Source organism: Squalius cephalus (assembly GCF_949319135.1).
Source record: "Squalius cephalus genome assembly, chromosome: 16".
NCBI lineage: Eukaryota > Metazoa > Chordata > Actinopteri > Cypriniformes > Leuciscidae > Squalius > Squalius cephalus.
Genome location: NC_137137.1, coordinates 29,843,506 through 29,859,002, shown reverse-complemented (window position 1 = coordinate 29,859,002; position 15,497 = coordinate 29,843,506). Strand labels below are relative to the sequence as shown.

General features: G+C 37.3%; 1 protein-coding gene across 8 annotated transcripts in view; it reads right to left on the bottom strand.

The window, feature by feature from the left end:
* aak1a (AP2 associated kinase 1a) overlaps positions 1–15,497 on the bottom strand; it is a 78,158-nt gene that overhangs the window by 4,134 nt on the left and 58,527 nt on the right. For 3 of the 8 annotated variants that reach the window (XM_079896972.1, XM_079896973.1, XM_079896976.1), the window contains 3 exons: positions 15,231–15,299; positions 11,285–11,440; positions 9,275–9,376 (listed from right to left, as the gene is read on the bottom strand). The exons of 1 other annotated variant lie outside the window; for it this stretch is intronic. In XM_079896972.1, coding sequence (XP_079753098.1) covers positions 9,275–9,376; positions 11,285–11,440; positions 15,231–15,299 — 327 coding nt within the window. Of the gene's footprint in view, positions 1–5,431; positions 7,438–9,274; positions 9,377–11,284; positions 11,441–15,230; positions 15,300–15,497 lie in introns of those variants that run through there. 4 more of the 8 variants (XM_079896974.1, XM_079896977.1, XM_079896979.1 and 1 more) reach the window with 3 other exon arrangements.

Genomic DNA, 15,497 nt, shown 5'->3' with positions numbered 1-15,497 from the left:
AACTGGAAGAACTACTACTTTTTTTAAAGGGCTGTCAAGATAACAGGCAGGTTTAGTGTGTGAGAAATATACACACATTGACAGCCCACATTTGTTTTTTGAAAGGTGTGTTAGCAACAGACAAGGTTAAAGGGATAGTTCACCCAAAAAATAACATTTCTGTCATTAATTACTCACCCTCATGTCGTTCACCTTCGGAACACAAATGAAGATATTTTTGATGACATCCGAGAGCTTTCTGACCCTCCATTGACAGCTACGCAACTACCACTTTCAAGGCCCAGAAAGGTAGTAAAGATGTCGTTAAAATAGTCCATGTGCTACAGTGGTTCAACCTTAATGTTATAAAGTGACGAATACTTTTTGTTTTCGAAAAAACAGACAAAAATAACAACTTTATTCAACAATTTCTTCTCTTCCATGTCAGTCTCTGACGCGGTTCACATTGTAGACAGTGGAGCGCTTCCGGGTTGTACGTCAGAACACCGGCTCAGTATTGGCCGGATACTGTGTCAACACCAAACGCATGCATCATGGTGCTCACGTGAACAGCGTCACAGACTTGCATGGAAGAGAAGAAATTGTTGAATAAAGTCGTTATTTTTGTTTTTGTTTGCCCACAAAAAGTATTCTCGTCGCTTCATAAAATTAAGGTTGAACCACTGTAGTCACATGGACTATTTCAATGATGTCTTTACTACCTTTCTGGGCCTTGAAAGTTGCAATGAAGCTGCTGCCTATAGGGGGTCAGAAAGCTCTGATTTTATAAAAAATATCTTAATTTGTGTTCTGATGATGAACGAAGGTCTTCCAGGTTTGGAACGACATGAGGTCGAGTAATTAATGACAGAATTTTCAGAGTTTTTGGGTGAACTAACCCTTCACTCACCAGTGCTGAAGTTATAAAAATGAATAAACGAAATTCCATTATTGAGAGCGATGGAAACAAGTAGGTTACAAAAAACACAATGACTGAACTGAGATCAGAGCAGAGACATGATGGAAGTCTTACCTTCTGGATGAAGTAAATGGTTGGCATTAAACTCAGGATTAATACAGCAGTGCACACTAAGATTTAGTTAAAATATTAGTGCTTACATCTGTGTGTGTATATATATATATATATATATATATATATATATATATATATATATATATATATATATATATATATATATATATATATATATATATATATATATATATATATATATATATATATATATATATATATATATATATATATATATATATGTACTGATGAGGTGTGATGCAAAATATATATGAGAAATGCCACTAAACCTAAAGCTTACACACCTGTGCAGAGATATGTATTGATTTGACAAAGATGAACATGTACAATGCAGCAGAAACTCTAAAAGGTGGCCTTAAAGGGCTAGTATGACCAAAAATGTAAATTCTGTCATCATTTACTCACCCTCAAGTTGTTCCAAATCTGTATGACTAACTTTTTTCTGTGGAAAATAAAAGAAGATATATTTGTCCATACAAATGAAGTCAATGGTCACCAAAACGGCTCGGTTCCCAAGATTCTTCAAAATGACTTTAGTGTTTCACAGAAGAAAGAATGTCACACAGGTTTGGAATGGCATGAGGGTGAGTAAACAATGAAAACTTACATTTTGCAGAGAATTTTAAATTTTAAATAGCCTTTTGAATGCATTGATAATAATAATTGGCATCAAGTTGGCATGCGCATATAAGCTAACTGTCAATCCCTCACTGAGCAATGGCTAAATTGAATAGGACAGAAATAAAGAAATAAGGACAAAGCGCCTGAGGATTCATTTAAATAGCACCAAGGGCACATTCATCAGTTCAAAAGGTGCAGAACAGGAATGACCCATGTAGTGTTAAAGGGATGGTTCGGAGTAAAATCAACCTAGGGTTCTTTGTACAATGACCTCAAGCCAAAGCCTTTTTTCCCTTGGTTGAACATTATTCAAGTTAGAGCTTATTTAGAGAAATCAGCCGGCTGGCTTAGTGCAGGCACTAACGGATCCAAGGTTGTATCTCGTAAATTACCCCACTAATAATGCCTAGAATGGTACCAAACTTCTACAGTAGTACAAATAGGTTCTGTACTCATAAAACGAGGCATTGGAAAGTTTGTAAGTACATCAGGAGTTTATTTATTTTGGCTCGAGGTCATGGTGCAAAGGACCCTAGGTTGATTTTACTCCGAACCATCCCTTTAAGAGTGTGTGCTGTCACATATCACACAAAACAATGTTTAAATCTGGCCAAGAAAAGAAAAAGAGTGAAAGAAAAGTGACGTAATTTATGATCAGTAATTGAAATAACTCAGAATTAAGCTAATTAATAAAGCCCAGCGAGGGATAGATACTTGTGCGTGATAAAATAAAAAATCATTATTTCATCAGTCTCCTCTAAACTATCATCATGTAATTCGTCCCAGCCATAATGCAGGAGTCCATTAATGCAGAACCCGATTACACCAAGTACAACGTGTTTCTGATCTCCATTAACAAAGACTAAGACACAGCTCTCTGTTCCCATTGACACTTTTATTTAATATCCTCCTTTTCAGAATTTCCATTGTTGCATAAAAACAGAAGGAATACGGCGCTCGATAACATGAGGAAAAAAGGATAACACGATGGCATTCCAGTATAGATAAGACTTTTTTGTTGTTGTCATTATTTTCTCCTGACATGGGCTGTGATACACGCTACAACACAACAAAGACTTCAACGTCAGACTACTTAGCCACACCGCTAGGTGCACATCTAGATCTAATATGAGCACTACAGTCAGGTTGCATAGGTCAGCCACATTAAAACAAGCAAAGGGAGGAAAAAGAAACGAGAAACTAACATAATATTGCCAACACACTCTCATGGTAATTTGTGACCATTTTACCTTTTGGAATTCATACAATCTCATTCGTAGGCTTTTGTACGATATGCTTACGTCCCAGTGATGGTTAGGTTTAAAGGTGGGATTGAGGGTCAGCCTTCATGCTTGTTTTGAAATAATTTTTTTTTTTTTTTAAATCACACGTTTCCATATGAATCACACCACAAATTCCCACGAAACCTACACCTCGTAAAATAGTTACGTATTCTCATGAGATCGTGTTGAATATTACACAACAATGTTCTACCGATGCAACATTTGCACAAGCTTCGGACAAAACAATCACTCGAAATAAAACAGTGCTCTTGGCATTTAACAAAAAAACACTGAAGTACACTATAACGTTTACATCTCAAAAGAAATAATAGTGTATTGTTACTGCTTCCGCACATCTAATTATGAAAATTCAAACATCGTACATATACATACAGACATGTTTTCTTACATTGAGCTCTGTTTAATGTTTGATATGTGTCGGTAAAATGTGACTTTGTGGAGATTCGTCAAGGGTCGGTGTCGGCATGTCTGATACGTGATGTCTGGACACCGATGTGACGTCAGCTTTAGGATAGTGATAGATCGATATATAGGCCAATATCTGACCATTCTGAGATATTGACATTTGCTGAAAAGTTAACTTGTTAGCAATTTTTGTTGTCAACTTTTTAGTGAATTTTAGTGCACCTGGAGGTAAATAAGTATTTATTTAATTTCAGTAATTTCCTTATGTCTCAATTTGTATTACTATCAGCTTTATATCACTCTAAAAAAATAAAGGTTTTGAAAGTGGGTTCAGAATCACTGTTGTAATATACATGACTTTTCCAGGCCCAGAAAACACAACTTTAAAATCTCCAGGTCTTTCGTGACCGAGAACCCTGTCAATTTCAGAATTGCTTGTTGAAAAGCACGATTACTTGTTTAGGTTGGATTTTTTACATTTTCCGGATGTAACTGGATGAAACACTGTGTGTTTTACTCGAATCTCTCATTTCTGGTAAATGTCACATGGCAGACGAAACCTCAGGAGGAGCCGACCGTCATAGGCTCAGTCCAAACACATTTACTCAGTTAACTCAGAAAATAAACACATATCGGTCTCATTGAAATTTGAAGAGATTAAGATTCAAAATAGAGGTTATTTGAGAAGGTAATGGATAAAAATAAAAAGCTGCCCACAGGCACAGCTCACGAGGTTTTGGAACAGCTTATATTTACATTTATCGTTTAGAGCTTGATGGATGAAATGTTGTTGAACACTGAGTTTCTTCAGAACCACAGAACTCTGATAGTCGCTATGTTCAAGTTTATCCGAAACAGGCAAAATGTGACAAAAGAGAATCCAACTGACAGAAAAGCTCATTTTACAACTTTGTGCTCTAATATACAGATAAATAATCTTTATCTTATAATATTTATCTTGAGAATAATACAGTTTTTACATTCATCCTATACCATCACGGCCTAATTTACCCTCATGTATGTTTCCTTTTCATTGATCCTTTATGTGTCTTTAAAGGGGACAATGCATAACTGGATCGAAATTCTAAATATTAAATTGACACTATAGGGGTAGTACAGGGCATAAGAGGTTTTCCACGTATGTCAGATATAGCAAAAAGCAAAGAAAAAGAAGCATGGGGTATGAATGAACTAAAGAGACAAAAATGAAGGAGATGAGACAGAATGACAGAAAAAATAAACGATGGGATCAAAGAACATCACGGAGGAATGAAATCCAAGATGATTAATACTGTGACAGATTATAACAACTGACTGAACGCCTCTGTTGAAATAAGACGTTCATTTACAGCATCTGTGATGTTGATCTGTCTAGAACTTTGCAGGATAATCTAAATCGAATGCAAACACGGAAGGGAAAACTTTAAATGCAACTTTCTAAGGGCCAAAACATACTCATACATGTTCTACACTACCATTCAAAAGTTAGGGTCAGAATGTTTTTTTTTTAAAAAATAAATGAATAATTTCATTCAGTAAGGATCCATTTACTTGATCAAGTGTCAGTAAAGATTTCCCTTTTAAATAAATGCTGTTCTCTGAAGTTTCTATTCACCAAAGAATCCACAAAATGGATTTTGTGTGGTTTCCACAAAATCAATATTAGTGAATTTCATACTAGTAATTCTTATTTTATATGTTCATATAAATATCATATAATGATATATTCAAATAAAAAGATAACACTTTACAATAAGGTCACATTCATTAACATTAATGTATTAACTAACATGTATTAACAATGAGTAATACGTTTGTTACAGTATTTTTTATTCTTTGTTGATGTTAGTTAATAAAAATAGTCGTTCATTGTTTGTTCACACTGCATTAACTAATGTTAACAAACACAACTTTTAATTTTAATTATGTATTAGTAAATGGTGAAATAAACATTAACTAAGATTAATAAATGCTGTAGAAGTATTGGTCAGTAGTTCATGTTAACTAAAGTAGTTTTACCTTATTGTAAAGTGTTACTAATAAAATTTCTCAAATTAAAATATTTTTTGTATAACACTAGTTTAGCTGGAATACATCACTTGACATTTCAAAGAATTTTTAATGAACTAAATTAATGTAATATGGAGGTTAATGTAACTTATTTCATTGCTAGCATGTTGTAGCTGGTTGTTAAGAGTGTACATGTATAAGGTGGCCAAGCATTCATGTCTATGTTTGTATACTTATGTAGAGTATGCTTCTGCCCGTAATGGCTCAATTTCTTATAATTTGCTTTAGTTTAGTCTAATTATTTCTGCAACATCATCCTTTTGAGATGTTAAACCCTAACCCCTTACTTGCTCTCGTTTCTTTTTTCTATTGTCTGTCTGCCACTGTATAACCAGCATAAAATGTTACATACTAAACTGAATAAAACTGGAACAGGCGTTATATGCTCCAATGCCTAGAATGATTGGTGGGCTGACCACATGAATAATCAGAGGAATCAAAATGTCCCTGTTGTAGTTTTGCATGATTCAACCGTTCACATTATTCTAAAGATAAATGAATGTTTTTATAATTCTTTAATAAAATGTAAATGTAAAATCGTCACAGTCGGGCGGAAACCTTGTATCTCCATATTTAGTCATTTTTATTTTTATGGGTTTTGCAAATATTTATCCAATGAAAAGTATTAAGAAGAGCTTGTGACTAAACCTCTTAACGCATTGGATCCTCAAACCGTCTGTGCTTGTTTGCAATGCAAGGGTAATAAAGAACTGGTTGTTTGCTTTGAATACGTACAGCATTTTATATATGCATAAACACAAATGATTCATGCATTTGAGAATCGGAGAAGAGTGTCTTAGTCTAGCATTTATCGTCGAGTCATAGCCAATACTGTATAAAATAGCTTGTATGTAGAAACTTTATCTGTTATAATATGAGATTTTGGCCACATGACTACGCCCACATAGCTACAGTGAACTTTATAACCTGTTAAGTTGATGTATTCATGTAAACAAAACACAGTTATTTATGTTTTAAGTGAACGTTAACAGTTGAGAAAGAAAACACGTGCATCAGGTCATAAAGTGACAGGAGCCTAATATTCCTGCTGCCAAATTATGAGATAATACTAAAAATATCTATATGGCAGTTTTATCCTCATGCTGAGTGGCTTTTAACTTTGGAAAACCACTAGCCACCATGGCTGGTGAGCAAAAGAGTTCATATCACTGAGCATAACACATGCATGTGTCTGACCATATATAATGCTACAATATTTATCATTTAAAAAAATGAATTGAAAAATGCCGTTTTTGGAAAAAGATGAATAAGAGGTTTCCGCCCGACAGAAACGAAAATCTAGAGGTGCTTGATCAGACGAACATCCTCATCACAATACTACGGTGTTGTCGGTGGTTTCCAGACTGTGTTTGACTGTCATTGTGAGTTTTATCAAGTTACTAAGTTAGCAGTTGTTAGGGTTTTCTGGGTGGTTGCTAGGAAGTTGGCAGGCTAACAAGCCAATCAAATCCCAATTAATTAATTCAAATTCTGTCACAAGTTTCCCTCTGTTCAATTTTTACTTCACATGTCAGAGGGCCATTTCATGATGTCTTTAAAGAACCATATCCAAATAGTATTTAAAAAAAAATGTAAACAAAATGTTCAAATTTTGCCTTTTGGCTTGTTATAATTGAGATGTTTGTTTTGGGAGTTGAAAGAAAGCATCATTGGTTGCTATTTGACATCCTGAAGAATGAAGCATAAATCAATGATAGAGTCATGAGAATGTTTATGGATCAGCAGAAGAGAGACAAAGAGCAAATGTGAAAAGAATGGCAAAGGAAAATGTGCACAAGGTTTATGGGATTTCTTAAGGTTGAGGTTTCTAAACTCTCGCTATATTTTTAAGAATTGCACGCTGCCCTCTCCCTCTCTCTCTATTCATCTGCCTCTCTTTCTGTTTCCTCTATAAGTCGATGAGTTGGTCCACCAGCAGAAGAGAGCGTGCCAGCGAGGGCAGACTGGTCTCAGAACTGCCACTGTTGCTGCGAGAATGACCACCTAGAACATGCCGGAAAGAGGAAAAGAGAAGAGAGAGAGAGAGAGAGAGAGAGAGAGAGAGAGAGAGAGAGAGAGAGAGAGAGAGAGAGAGAGAAGGATGTGAGGAATGAGAAGTGTGAGAAAGAATGAGGATGAAAAGAAGATAAGACATTGACGGAGGGTGAGTGAAGAATGAGGGGTGAGAAAAGAAAGGAGGAAAGAGAAAAAGCAAAAACCAGATGAATAGCAGGAAAAAGAAAGCATAAAACGCTAAAAGATAACAGATCGGAATCGAAGTGAAATATTTTAAAGAGGATGGCTAGAAAGTAAAACAAAACCCCAAAAAGCCTAGATAATATTTGATTTTTATGGTCCCCTTTTGACATTCTACTAACTACAAGTAACGATGCACCTACATGTTAACTAACTCTCATTAGTGTATTAGTAGACTGTCTGCTTAATTTCTGCTTACACTTTATTTTGATGCTCCCCAACAGATATTCTACTGACATCGCAGTAACATCGCAAGTGCATGTCCACTTATTCTAACCCAAACCTAACAGTCTACTAATACTCTACTAACACTCTAATGAGAGTTAGTTGACATGCATGTAGTTGCAACATTAGTTATAGTCAGCAGAATGTCTAAAGGGGACCATCAAAATAAAGAGAAACCAAAGTCTTAAGTCTTGGAGAATTACAGTATGTTTCACTGTAATGCTACTTTATGGTCATAGTTTATATTTTAGATTTAATATATTGAAGCCATGTCCAATTTCACCACAAAACTAAAAGAAATGTAATATCACTTATATTTTGCATTAAGAAAATTAAGCCATTTTTATGAATATATATTGGGGTCAATACGATTTTTTTATGTTTTAGAAATTCTTCATTTTTAGTGTTTTATTTGAAAAAAAAAAAAAAAATTTTAAATATATTTTAAAATGTAATTTTATCCCTGGGATCAAAGCTGAATTTTCAGCATCATTACTCCAGTCTTCAGTGTCACATGATCCTTCAGAAATCATTCTAATATTTTGATCTTCTGCTCAAGAAACATTTCTTATCAATCTTTAAAACAGTTGTGCTGCCTAATATATTTGTGAAAACCTATGATACATATTTTGTCAAGATTTTTTAATGAATAAACAGTTCAAACCACAGCATTTATTTGAAATAGAACATTATAAAATGACTTTACTGTCACTTTTGAACTATTTAATTAATAAAAGTATACTGAAGTATTAAGAATAAAAGTATTGCTATTTCTTGAAAAAAATATTGACCCCAAAGTTTTGAATGGTAGTGTATACACAATAAATATGATTATTTCTAATTCATGTTAAAATTACTGTCTAAAAAAAATCTGTATTACAGAATTTAAGGTTTATTTATTTCTTTTTAATGAGAATAACCACTGACAATAATGGGGAAAATATCATAAAGGAATTATATTAAGATATAAAGGTATTGAGAATTTGGGAAAATAAGTGTCCCAATGCCTTTTGATTTTTTATTGAAATATGACAGTGACATGTTTTTGTATGATTCACCCATTTAGAAATGACTGCGACAGGGTGAGGACAGTTCGCGACTGAGAAATTTAAGCATGTGTCAAAGGAGTATTTCCTTTTCTTTCGCATTCCTCAAAGTCAGGTCAATCAGCTTCTACTTAATTGTTCAACAACATCAAAAACACCAGTATCTCAGAACAATCTAACTCTACACTACCGCTTTCACTTTGATCACTCAAAAAGTTTGCAAACATATGCCTACACTTCAGTGTGAATTAGATGCAGTAAATAAAGCATGTGCTTTCTTCCAAAAACTTTTGCTGATATCCAAACTCCCTTACCTTGGCTGGAGCTTTTGGAGATAAGCACTGGAATTGGGTCAAACTGGTTATCGGAGCTTTGGTTCCCAGTCTCAGAGGACTGGAAGCTTGAGAGGGGAGAGGCTGCAGGAAGAGGTTAGTGCCACAGCAGACCGAGTGAGAGGAAACAAAAAAAGAAAGATTAGGAAGAGTGTTAGAGAGGGGGGAAAAGAGTGATTATAGATAAGCAAGAACAGGTAGTTAATGCAAGCAAATAGACTTCCAGAAAAATAGTGCTTTGAGTGCTTAAAGACAGGGTAAGCAATTTTTTTCCAGATTTTTTTTGTTATGCTGGTTGAAAGTCTCTTCACCTCCTGATAGTGATCACTAAGTTCAGTGGTCTCAATGTATTTATATGTACATCATCTGTGGAAGGCATAGGACCATAAAATGTTCGTCCAATCATTGCCCTCGTTCCAAATGCAACGATACAATGTCCTACCTGCCCGTCAATGTATGTATTTCCATACCTCCGCGCACCTGTTCGCGCAGACATCACACATCATCAGTGTGTTTCATGCTATTCAGAGTTAGACAGACGTCAGTCACTGAGCACCGCAACCGAAACAGCAGACGCCTTTTACAGTTCCTACTCAACCAAAACAACAAGCTTAAGCTGCGTACGTGCCATAGTAATTTGGAAGAGATGGAAACCCGTGACGTTATACTCGGGAGCGGTTCGTGACTCGAACTTATGCATTTATGGCAACACTATCAACGCTGAAATGAATCTGCAGCAGTCAGGTGGTACAGGTCAGTGCTCTTTAAGTTGTTTATGTTCATTATTATTGTAATGTTATGTGCTGTGAGACATGAGATAGTTTAACAGTCTCAAGTGTTCATGTGTCTTGAAGGAGGTGTGGCTTTGGAGAAGCTCTGAAGGGAGGATGGGATCTTATACTTTCAAGGCTAGCTCGCTATTGTTAGCCTCTCCGAAAATTGCCTACCCTACCTTTAATTTGTCAAGGCCCATTCTGAGCACAAAATTTCACCATTTTAGCTGGCAGTTTAGGCAAATTTTGTTTATTTGCTCAGCAAAAACAAAAACTTTTTATCACAGGCTGATTCAAATTGGTTTCTATTTTGGCTGCTTTTCATTGGGAAGCTCCACCCTTTGCGAATCTCATTGGTCCAAAAATCACACTCCACTGACTATACATTGAAACATTAAATATATCCTGATTGGCTGTGATTGTGTCTTGTCAAATACTTGCTTCTCATTGTCAATGCTTTATGTTGTATGTGTAAATGTTTCTGAAAGAAGTCTCTCACCAAGGCTGCATTTATTTATCTTCAAAAATACAGTAAAAACAGTAATATAGTGAAATATTATTACAATTAAATAACCGACTTCTATTTAAATTTTTATTTATTCATGTGTTGGCAAAACTCTTCAGTGTCTCATGATCCTTTAGAAATAATTCTAATATGCTGATTTGCTGCTCAAGAAACAATTTTTATTATTATCAATGTTGAAAACAGTGCTGCTTCATATTTCAGGAGTGGAGACAAAAAGTTGTAAATATCATTAAGTTTATGACAGTAGTTGAACTGACAGAGAAAACTGACCATATTAGAAGTACCTCAATGCTTTTGCATTTACGCATTTGGCAGATGCTTTTTATTCAAAGGCTTTAGGCATTTACATTTTATCATCGAACCTTTGACCTTGATGTTGCTAGTTAGTGCCTTGTTCTATTGTTTTGAGCAACAGGAATGCCTCAGAAAGAGACAGAAAAGCATAAATTTGGGTTGGGACACAATTTGGATTGCAACAATGTGTGAAATCGAACTTGTATAGCTATTAGTATTATCCACAGATGAAGGGATAAGCCAAATAAACTAAGGGGGATTTTTATGTTTTGTTTTAAAGGAATTTTTCCCACCAAAATGTGCTATTTGTAAAAAACAAAAACAAAAATCAAACTTTACAATCTATGGCTCGTTGCATATACGACATGCAACTGAGGTGAGGATGCATACGGTTCTTACCCTGGTGGGACTGTCCACTGCTCAAAGCAGTAGTGGTAAACTGGTCCATAGATGGTGCAGGAAGAGATGAGGGGGATGAAGCCAGTATTAGACCCCCAGTGGTGGGGAGGGAGAGAAGCGGTCCATCCAAAAGATAATCCTGTCCAACCAGGGACTCTGGAGGACATAGGGCAAGCATGAAGAATAAAGAATGACAGAGAACAGAAGGATGAGTGACAACAGTAATAAAATATTGAGAATATAAAGAGAGAGTTCCAAACAAAAAGACATCCACAAGGTTTCCAAACAAAAAGACATCCACAATGTCAAAAAGACATCCACAGGTGGGACAGATAAAACAGAGTGCAAGAGAAGTATGAAGAGGATGGGTAGAAGGTGGCAGTGAGAAATCAGAGAGAAGCTCTGCAGCAGAAGTGAATGAGACCCACAGCATACTCTATGAAAGCTTGATTTCACATGATGTTGTGTTCAAAATGTGTCAGAACAGAACTAGTGCTAGTGATGTCAATATGTCACAGATATTCAGTTGTGTTTGTTTTTAGTTTAATTTTCATGGACTTTTAGTTTGTATTCGATAGTTCCTGTGTTCCTTTGTTTCAGTTTCCTGCTTCTCATTTGTTGTCATGGACGTTCATTCAATCATCACAGGTGTTTTTCATTTGTTCCCTCATTTAGCCAGTATTTAAGCTGCTCTCTTTTTCCTTCAGTTGTCGGTTGTTAATTGTGTTTATGCTTGTGTTTGCATTTGACACACTGTTACACAAGTCCGTATTTTGTTTATTAAACCACGTTAAAACTTTTTAATCCTGCCTTCTGTCAGTCTGTCTTCATCTTCAGTCCGCGTAACAGAACAACCGACCACTGAAAATGAAAATGGATTATGCAGTGAGATTTGCTGCGGTGGCCCAAAGAAGCCACATTTTGTTGGAATACATGGAGGGTTTCTGCCGTCTTGTAGTCACCTGTCCCTACGACGATGAGACCCTGAAATCATTGTTCTGGATCGGGGCGAACTACCACCACCCAGTAGAACTCCCAGACACCTCAGGACTAAACTGGAGGGAGGCCATCATCAGGTGTCTGGAGAGTGCCTATCCCCAGTCCAGAACAAAGCCAGAACAAGAGCCCAACCCACCAACACCCTCAACCGCAGAGAATTCGCGAGTTCCCCCTGCAGACGGAGAGCGCCCGCCCGCCCGCCCCGATGAGTGTGCCAGATCCCGAGGAGAAGAGGACAGCGCCGACAATAGCCCCGGAACAGGGGCCCCAGAGTGAGTCTGACCAGGGGTGTGAGCCCACAACATCAGCAGCTGAGGGAATGCACGTGGAAAAGGACATCGAGGACTAGCTGATCGACATGGATACAGAGGTACTGCCTCCCACCACATCCCACCCGGTATAATCTGTTTGTTCTGAAACATCGCTGTTTCAAGACACCACTGAGACGGTTTCGTTGACTTGTTGGGAAGTGGAGTTACCGTTATTGATCACATCAAGTTTACCTCTATCATCCTCACTGCAAAGCTCAGCCAGTCCTCCAGCCCCACCTCTGCTGGATGCTAGCAGCCCTTTGTCTTCCCCGGGAACGCCTTTCTGTGACGTTAAGCCTCAGGTTTTGCAACCACCAGCCTCGCCAAAGCGAGAGGATCCTGTGGCTTTGAATCTGATCCCGTCGCTCCACCTCGGCCCGTCGACCTGTCGGCTTCGCCTTGGCTCCTTCCACCTTCGGCTTCACCAGAGACCCTCGGCCTTGCATCCTCCATCACACCGGCTCTGCCTCAGTCCTCGGGCACTCTGGCCCTGCCTCAGACGCTCGTCACCACGGCTTCACCTAGGTCTCCAGTGCCAGTGATGTCGCTCTGTACCATCGGCTTTCTGTCTATGCCCTGGGATCCTGAGGCCACGCCTCCGTTGCAGGATGTGGTAAGCCACAGCAACACCTGGGGTCCTCTCTCCGTTGACTCCGCCGTGGGCTGTCATCCCTGCTGAGCTCTGGGTCTGCATCGTCGCCGCTGGAGTCTTGTCATCCTAAAATATCTTCACCATCTCCTGTCGCCATCCCTTCACCATCTCTTCATCCCCCTCTTCACGCTGCGAGGTCGCACCTTCCGGGAGGAGGTGTAGTGTCACAGATATTCAGTTGTGTTTCGTTTTCATGGACTTTTAGGTTGTATTCGGTAGTTCCTGTGTTCCTTTGTTTCAGTTTCCTGCTTCTCATTAGTTGTCATGGACATTAATTTAATCGTCACAGGTGTTTTTCATTTGTTCCCTTCATTTAGTACCCTCATTTTTCATTTTAACGTTTTATGATTTAATACAAATGTATAAAAATGTGGTTATCAAATTACTGCATAAAACTTTAACTATTCATTTTATTCCTTAAAATATCATATTTTTTAATAACGGTTTTAAAAAATGTATAAGTACATTCTACTGTACAATAGTAATACTGCAATAATTTACAGAGTTACTTAAACTTTTATTTTGGTGGGTTATAGTGAAGACCTTTGAGTTTCTGTTTATCTGACGATAGTTTTATCAAATGAAATTGGTGAAATGTTGGTGAAGTGACTCAGAGCAGCTTTGGGGATGAAGTTCATGCACACGAGCATCACATGCTTGAGTATGTGTAGTAGACGAAACCACTCCACTCATTCACACCGAGACAAGCAGAACATACACGCTTCATATTTAAATAACAGTATCTTTGAGGTTTAATATTCACAGACACCAGCCTGATTTTAAGTATTCAGTCCTACTTATGTATTCATCCAAATTTTGCCACATTTCGTGACATTCGGCATTATACGGTAAATTGTATTTTTATTACTGGATTCAATTATTACGGTTTGTACCACCAGAGTAATGTAAGAGCACACTTTAAATATGTACAGCGGCCAAACACTCGTGTCTGAATTCTCACACTTCTGCAAATTATGTTTGAGGCCTGAAACCACTTGAAAGAGTAAAACATATTCCTGTCAAAAATAATGACTATTACTGAATAAATGCTATCAAGCTTCAAAATAGATTTTAGGGGCCATAACGATGTCCGTGATGCAAATAAAACAAATAATAACTACAAGTGCTACAGCATAGGCAACAGGCCCGCAATAAGACACACACTGGGAATAACCTATGGGATGTAGTTCGCTATTTAGTCACCAGGTGGCTCTACACACAATACAAACAGAAAACAACACAAACCAAACTGGACTGTAATATCAAGAAAGGTGACACAGCACTTTGAGGCTTTTAAAGAAATATTCTGTAGGTCATCACCCCGGCATGACCAACAACGTGCCATTGATTCATTCTTTTTGCTGCCAAAATAATGAATTACTCATCATTCAACCAAACCATCCACATGTTATCATCAACAAGCGATGACAAGTTACTTCACTGCTAACAAGGACAGATGAGGTCATGTGGTTACTGTGCAGAAAGTATCAGCATTTTTTCATCAGTGGAACTGAACTACTGTTATTGATTCCCTTTTTTAAGAACACCGCAGTGAATAAAAGCTTCTAATGGACCAAAGATCCTGCTTTATTTCACGGTACATAGAAAACACTGGGCTGTAAATCTAATAACTTCAAAGACTGATCCCTGAAACAGAGCAGAAAATATGCCAAACCAATCCTAATAAAATTATAAAATGTTACGCTTTATACAGTAAATCACAAATTGGTGATCCAGCCAGATCAGTGAGAAAAGTAACCCTACCAAAAAGAACTGTGCGACAACAATATCCATGCTTCGGTAGCGGTTTTGACTAAAATGTAATACTTGGAGTAATGACAATGGTATCTAATTATTTCAATGGAGGTTCACAAATGGCAGTGATAATGTCATCCAGAACACCTTGCAGATTTTTCCAATGTCAGCAGATTCAGTGCTTCAGTGAGCCACTGTATAAAAGGAGAATATTAACAGAATTGCTGACCTGGCAGTGCAGCCGACCCAGGATCAGTCTGTAGAGGATCCAGACCAGGGATCAGCGAATCCGTCCCAACTGCAGAAAGAAAAAAAGAAAAGAGACATATTTGACGTTTTACGTAGCAAATGTAAAGGTGAGAGAGGTGGTCTTGGTGATGTCAATTCACTCCATGCATGAAGCAGCACTCTTTAAACCAGATCATTCAAACATATACAGATGCCTGATGAAGACAACATTTACAACAACTATACAGACTGTTACGTACGCCGCGCT